Source organism: Cornus florida, unplaced genomic scaffold (assembly GCF_030987335.1).
Source record: "Cornus florida cultivar Cherokee Brave unplaced genomic scaffold, ASM3098733v1 CherokeeBrave_3.0.0_Hap2_Chr01, whole genome shotgun sequence".
Classification (NCBI taxonomy): Eukaryota; Viridiplantae; Streptophyta; class Magnoliopsida; order Cornales; family Cornaceae; genus Cornus; species Cornus florida.
The window spans coordinates 104966161-104973820 of NW_026775571.1; the positions used below are offsets into that span (position 1 = coordinate 104966161).

Consider the following 7660-nt stretch of genomic DNA (forward strand, 5'->3'; position numbering starts at 1 on the left):
TTTTTTAAAACTACTCTCAACTAACGACAATGATGATTTTCGTGGGTAGGGCATACCAAGTGGTATGCCTGTCTGGCGTACCCAATATCTACTCCAGGGCTAGTTCTGGAAATTAGCTGCACTTCATGTGCCTGATCTAATACATTTCATATCAAGAATTGTAGGTGGCCCTATTTAACCAATTCCAGTATTTTAGCCGAAATTAGAGGGCTTCTTCAAGCTCAGACTCTCATCTTGTGAAATGAGGGATGACTGCAGTCATACCATGCACACATGGATTTTTGGCTCTGGAAATCAGCAGTATGGAGTTGTAAGCATGTCTGGATCAAATACTGATACGCCTGCATTTAGGGTTTTTGGTTTCAATCAGCGCACAACCACAACCGAGTTCATCAAATTACCACTCTTCCTGTTCAAACTTTAGATCAAAATATATAACCATCCCACTCTTTCTCCAAACTGTAGATCAAAATATATAACCATGAACTATCCCATTATGGATGTCAAGCTTGAACTACCCAAAAACTGTGTCGTTGATCCGAAGAATCACTGAACATTGGTAACATTTAAGCCCAGTAGGGCAGTTCCCCAAACAAAAAAAATTCGACATTACACAGCTTCGAAGACCAGAAGAAACAGAGAAGATCAAAAGACTATATATATATATATATATATATATATATATTAGATCATACTACAAATTTACAAACATTACTCCCCGGTAGTTGCACTGATTATTTTCCACCTGCTTTGCTAAAACCATACCAGGCATTATGAGGGCAATTTGATGTAATGCATGTCATAAATGCATTTTATCTGAAAGCCAGTATCTTCAGCAGAACTTAAGAGGAAAATTAAGACTAGAAAAATATTCTGCTTCAAAGAAAGTCACATACATCAAATCCTCTCTTTTTTTTCTCCCTCCCTTTTGGTACATAATATACATCAAAACTAATGGTAATTATTTATGGAAATATTATTTATTTCTTCTAAATATTTCTGAATTCTTGAAACTGAGATAAATTATTCTAATATCAGAAAAACCCTTGAAACTCAAACCTTTCATTATATCATTGCAGATTTAGGGGGGAGGCCATCCTATAACCTGGGCGCAATGCGAAGAGAGTCCCATGGAGTCAGAATGTGGTCGCGGGTAATCTCCTTGAGCGAGCGGCAACCGCTTAAAGCCATAGTTAGCTCAAACTCATCACGGAGCATTTGAAGTACTTTTCTTACACCAGCTTCGCCATCGGCAGCCAATGAAAACAACACTGGCCTTCCGATCTGAAATTGCATGGGATCAAATAGGTGAATTTGCTAAAAAGTTTGATGTCATTTGGATTTGTGAGCAACTTTGACGAAAAATGGCTTGCGATTGGAGTTTTATGGAAAATGTTTGTATGATATACTTTTATGTAGGTTATATCATGCCTCAGAATTTTATTTCAATCTCAAGCAATTGAAATCATGAAAAGATTTCAAGAAAATGGCCACACAACTTTCACTAATTTCCTAGTGAGATAAAAATCTGAAAAATAGGGAAATATAAATCATTTTATGGCCAATTAAAAGTCATTCTTTTGGATTGTCCATCAAGTAGTGTGAAATTCTTTCACTCACAAATATGCCAGAAGCTCCAAGAGCCAATGCTTTGAAGACATCTGTCCCGCGCCGAACCCCACCATCCAGAAAAACCGGGATTCTGCCTTGCACAGCTTTGACGACCTGTAAGTGAATAAAAAATATCAAACAAACACAACATATGGTTTTAGAATATGAAACTTTCATTAAGAATAAAGAAGCCGTAGAGATTAAGGTAGTAATTAGTGAGGAGAGCAGCTTGAGAAATCAAGAAATAAGAATTTGTTGAGAAAATATTGCGGAAATTCAATGAAGAAGTAAGAACAACATCTCAAGAGAAATGTAGGAATAATTTGGAGGAAAAAAAAAATGGGGATCAAATGTGAGCTGAAAAGCGAAACACATTAACAAAAGGGAAGCAGAAAGTCATCAAGATTTATGAATAGATATATAGTAAAGGAAAACCTAGTGCACGAGGCTCCCGCCAATGCACGGTCTGAGGAGGGATAGATGTACGGAGCCTGCCTTACCTTTGTATTAAGAGAGGTTGTTTCCTTGTTTTGAAACCGTGAACTCCAGGTCACAATGGAGCAACCTTACCGTTGCGCCGCCCCATGAGTAGATATATAGTCAAAAAGGAAAACTAACTGAATAATAACTGCAAAGTAAATTACAACTTAAACATGATAATACTTGTTTGGATACGTCTAATGAAAAATACAATGTATAATTCTAGAAAAGAATCACAAATTTTGGAGAATTTCATTGGAGCAAAGCAAGCATAGCAAGCACATATACCTCTTCCAAAGCCATAATAGTTGCAGGGACATAATCAAGTTGGCGAGCTCCATGATTTGACACTATGATTCCTGCTGCTCCAACTTCCACTGCTATCCTCGCTGCAAGATTTGCCGTTGGATTACATGATGAGATCATAAGAAATCTAATAAGTAAGTTCCAAAGAAGGGAGAGAGCGTTTCCCTATGACGGTATATTGCTTACCATCCTCAGCAATTAGAACACCCTTCACTAGAATGGGTAATTGAGTGATTGTCTGAAGCCACTTCACATCCTGTCCAAAGTGCACTGGAGAGGCTATTCAAAAGATAACCTCACCTACATTTCATGAAATCTTTACAGAAATTACCATCCTACCTTCCAGTTAAGAGACCGGTCAATTTGGCCAGCAACATATGAAGCCAATCCAGAGTCGTCAGTCTGTAGGGACAGGAGCACAAACTTATCATGAGCAAAAACATACATAAATGAAAAACCATTAGAGTCCAGTATAAGTCAATCATTTATATCATTCACCCGATCTATCTTGCCAAGATCCAATCCTTCAAAATTCTTTAACGTCAAATGTGGTGGCAAAATAAACCTGTGAGACAACCCATCAAAAGAACCTTCTTAGGACATAGCAAACTATATCTAGGTGAAAACAAACTTGGGATTGTGTTTACACATTACTGGAGAAGAGAAATAACTTATCTAAGTTTCAAGTTCCTATTTTGAAATAAAGTTAAGTTTTTTTTTTGGTTCACCTGTTCTTGATATCAGCTTCCCTCCGGCCGAGTCTTGGAGTATCCACAGTAAGGGCAATTGCCTTAAATCCGGCCCTTTCAGCTCTCTTCACAAGTTGTGCAACCAAATTTCTATCCTTGTACACCTGAATTTGAGCAAAAGGATCATTGGATTTGTAAGTGGTACAAAATGAAAATAAAAAACATATATATAATTACTATTGATATTGTGGCCCAAATTTTGTTTTGGCCGGTTCTAGAATTTTCTTGTAACCTAGTATATAAGGGCATTTAGGATTTGGGATATGTAATGGGTGGAGACGAAAAACCGCAAGAGAGTGAGAGAGAGAGAGCTAGGGTTTGGCGGCTGAAACTTGTAATTTCCTATTTTCTCGTAGTGAAATCTTTCGCCAAATCTTCACCGTGGAAGTAGGCTTTGCCGAACCACATAAATCTTTGTGTTATTTATGTGTGGTGTGTTTACTTTTCTGTCGTAATTCTTGATTGTGTTCTTGGTTCGCGGTGTTTGTCGCAACGAATCACAAACTGTTCGTCACTATTGTTCTTTTTTTTTTCCACCAAGTCTTACAAATACATATACATATATATATATAACTAATTTCATTATACTATCAAGAACAAGATCAACAATACTGACAAACAAGTGAAAATAAAAGATGAACTTCAAACTCACATAGAGTTGGAAAAAGCGAATGCCAGGTCCTGTTGAAGCAACCTCTTCGACACTGGAAGTAGCTGCCGTTGACAGTGTCTGAAATGACCAATCATGCATAAAAGAATGGCAGATACACATATAATTGTAACTACTGTGTTGAATTTCCAACAGTGCCCAAAAGGTTTCTATTGGTTAGCACATGAAAGCCAAATTAATTTTTAAGATTGTAAGATCAGAACAAGTTCAAATCAAAAGAAATAAAGAGGGACAGAAACTAAACCATGATTGTGCCAGCAGCCGATGCTGCTCTTGCCGTTGCATATTCTCCTGCATCAAAACGTTCCATCGCTTCATTCAGTAAGAAGGGCAGGAAAAAGATCAGTGAATGAAATAGCCACGCCTAAGAAAGACAGAATTATTCAAAGTGTGCCCCTGAGTACCAACACCTGAACTACTTGCCCTATATATGACGAGTTGAACAGAGCTTGACTCGGAATAAAGGAAAAGACTTTTTTTTTTTATTCAGCTTCACTTTCCAAGACCTACTTTCCAACTTTATGGGAGTAAGGGCAACAGGCTGGAACCGTTCTATTTCTACAAGTTGACGGACTGAGATAACAAAGTGGACTAAAGGCCAAGAAGAGGAGAGGAAGAGGAAGCTAATAACGCAAAGAACTTTTGATTCCTATGAGCTGCCCTACCTGTACCAATACCCAGAAAGCAAGCTACCTTAGAGTTGGTCCACTTGCTTTATTTGAACAGGTAAGATATACGAAACTAGCAGTTATATTTCTCTTCTCGAGTGTCCCTTTGCTTGGGCTTCTTCCCTTATAGAGGATGACATAGATAGAAACTAGGTTAATAACGAAAAAAGGAGTCAAAGGCCTGCATTGATTCAATAAAGAAGGGTTCTCTTTTCCTCTCTTTTTTTGGCTAGGAAAGCTGGAGTTTGGCATGTACCCCCTACCGGTTCATTAAAAAAGGGTACATAATAGGTCATACATTTATATAAATTTGCATATCCATTTATCAGTCCCTGCATATCATCTCTAATAATGTCATTAAGGGCTAATGGAGGCCTTTTGAGTACTTTAAAACATAACTCGACATCTCGCAATAAAGTCGGCAGCTCTGTTGCTCTTCCTCCAACAATGTGTGACTCTAGTCAACCTCACTACATCAAGACCCTAGGACATGCATAAAACTTGAAAAGACAACTTTAGCAAAGAATTACTTGTTAAGTAAAAAGTCACTACCTAGTGTAGATCCTCATTAATCAAGTCCAATGGGAAGGGGCAGATTGGGAACAGACCAAATCTTTGGCATTATTTGCCCAAAATGGCTGCCCTCATACTTGAACATGCTTTCTTACCTTGGCTGGCTGACTCTAGTAGGCATTTGAAGTCACTTTCCTTGAAAATGAAGGTCACTAGCTTTATGGACGACATTTGGAAGAAAGATTAAAGTCCTCCAACAGTTTTAGCATTTTTATAGCTAGACCTCCAAACAAGACACCAGAATCAGGGCACCAACAAGCATTCTAGTAGTCTGGAAACAATTTCAAGGAAAGTGAATTCAAATGCCTACTAGAGTTAATTCTAACAATCATCTTGGTTCACTTATTTCCTACAATATCTATTCTTTTCTCCAAATATTTACAATTTTTTTATGAGCAGGTTATGTTTTGCAACTGATTACTGCTATTGCAACTGATTACTGCTACCAGTACAACATAGATATTTAATTCCAGAGACTGTTGAAAACTTGGAATTGGTAGCAAGAACAGCTAAAGGAACAACATCGCAGAAGATAGGAAAATGATTTTCAAAGTGAATAGTCAAGCCCAATAGCCTGACCGAATGACTTGTAACTTTCAGATGCATTAAAGTAGGTCTCTAGTAGGACCCACTTTAAGACATCTGATGGTAGCAATAAAGTAGGTCTCCTTAAGATATCTAATGGTAGCAACTAATTAGGTCAGGCTATTCAGCCTGACTATTCACTTTGAATAGCATTGCCCTAGAAGATGAAGCACACTGTTCCAAGGATGCTCTCCTGCAAAAGAATAGTGGGGCGAACTATAGTGCTCAGAAACTCAAAATTCGAGAAAATCCATTTCTCAACCTCTGAGATGGGCCTTCTCAACACAAACTAAAAAGTTGAAGGTACCTGCTTTTTCTACAATCATAAGACACAGGCTATAGAATATCCAAGCAAACTGCAGGATAGATGCTGCTGGCCCTAGTATCCTTTAGGAGTCAATTCTTCCTTAAATTTCATACCAGATGTAACTTTAAACCATTGAAAATATAGGGCTATACATTGTAAATATTGGGGATACATCTTCATTTATGCATCTAAAGAAATATGTATGTATACATGCCTATATACACCTACATACATTTATATAAATACATACGTATTACTATATACACCAACAGAAGTGTATATACATACATATGTATATGTATACAGTATACTCTAAATTCTGATAGGTCAATCAGTTGTTAAATAAACGATCGCTTTAATTCTGTAAGGATCATTAGAAAAAGAGGGCTTTTGTGGATGCCATACAGCCTATTCAGGGGCACCTCATCATCACTAATATTTCAAGAAATCGGACCTCAAACTCAAACGGAACTTTTAAAATAAAAAATGTTGCTATGTTCCTTTACCAACACCAATGTTGATTCAAAACCATCAATTTCTTTTAATTTAGAAAGTTCCTTTTAAACTTTTCTGGTTATGAATCTGTTGTCACTTGTCACTAATCAAACTTTGCTTATAGAATTTAAACCCTAAAAGGACAAGATGAAGGAAACAGGGGATGTACCTTCAGGGTGAGCCAGTTTCTGCATACCGGTAGGAGCAATCATGATGGGCATTGAAATCTTGAAGCCCAAAACAGTCGTGTTCATGTCTATCTTGCTCACATCAATAAGAGTACGAGGTCGGAACCTAAATGCAAATAAAAAATCAAACCAGAAATTAAAGATTAAAATTTGTATATGATCTACAACAGAAAAAAAAAAAAAAAAGCATAGAAAATCCTCACACAATTTATTCCTCATTTTATAAATAGTAAAGCAATCACATAAACCACCAAACCCAAAAATAAAAAATAAAATATAGATATAGACCAACTATTTCATGAGTGGATAGTAAATATCAGGGATAAGAGCTTACAAAATCCTTGAAAACGCGTTTCGGTTCTCTTGGAGAGTCCACTTGTCCTCTGCTCCTGATGCAAAAAAATCATAAACCATCTTTGGCAATTTATCCTTTGCAATAGCCTCATACTCCACAACATTGGTGATCTCCATCTTTCCAATGGAATATTTTATTTATGTTATACCAGGATAATTCTGAAATAAAGTATACAAGTGATGAAACTGGAACTCAAGTTCATGTCAAATTATCCTGTGAAGGTGGGGATGGTGGTGGAATCGGTGGTGGATCACGCCGGAATACACATAGTGGTGGTTGTGGGGGTGGAGATGGTGGGGGTGGTTTCGAGGCGAGGATGAGGAGGGTGATGGTGATCGTGATGGTGATGGTGGCGCCGGGATACACAATCAAAGACGGACCAAAGAGAGACTACTTGCACCCACTGGATTTTTAGAAAATTTCATTTTTACCTATAAAATCTTGAATAATGTTATAAACATCCCCATAACTTTTATTTTTGGCCCATCATTTTTTTTCTTTTCCCACTCGCAATTATATTGCGCATGAACTTTAGCCAATAACTCCATCATCTCTGATGGTCCATCTCTTCCTTCATTATTTTTAAAGTGTAAAAAAAACCTACTCATCTTCACTCTCTCTCTCACAGGAAATTCCCTGAATTTTTAATTTTTAAGTCAAACCCCTGAACTAT

General features: G+C 37.3%; 1 protein-coding gene across 2 annotated transcripts; it reads right to left on the reverse strand.

The window, feature by feature from the left end:
• Nucleotides 1-854: 854 nt before the first annotated feature.
• LOC132311655 (glycolate oxidase 1-like) lies at nucleotides 855-7393 on the reverse strand. 2 transcript variants are annotated; one of them, XM_059809672.1, is made up of 11 exons: nucleotides 6967-7393; nucleotides 6614-6738; nucleotides 4061-4128; nucleotides 3799-3876; nucleotides 3126-3250; nucleotides 2896-2962; nucleotides 2737-2799; nucleotides 2584-2653; nucleotides 2380-2480; nucleotides 1621-1725; nucleotides 855-1284 (listed from the first exon to the last, which is right to left on the reverse strand). In XM_059809672.1, exons 1-11 carry the CDS (start codon nucleotides 7101-7103, stop codon nucleotides 1099-1101), a joined length of 1125 nt encoding a protein of 374 aa, XP_059665655.1. In that variant the 5' UTR covers nucleotides 7104-7393; the 3' UTR covers nucleotides 855-1098. The 2 variants fall into 2 exon arrangements, with proteins under 2 accessions (XP_059665655.1, XP_059665665.1); XM_059809682.1 differs by having other exon boundaries at nucleotides 4061-4107; nucleotides 6967-7385.
• Between the last annotated feature and the right edge of the window lie 267 nt (nucleotides 7394-7660).

Excerpts from the sequence above, each read along its gene's own strand:
- LOC132311655 (XM_059809672.1), bottom strand. The coding sequence starts at position 7,103 with ATGGAGATCACCAATGTTGTGGAGTATGAGGCTATTGCAAAGGATAAA. Across the intron at positions 3,877-4,060 it reads CGGCTGCTGGCACAATCATG|ACACTGTCAACGGCAGCTAC; the intron begins GTTTAGTTTCTG and ends TGGTCATTTCAG. Across the intron at positions 3,251-3,798 it reads TTCGCTTTTTCCAACTCTAT|GTGTACAAGGATAGAAATTT; the intron begins GTGAGTTTGAAG and ends GCTCAAATTCAG.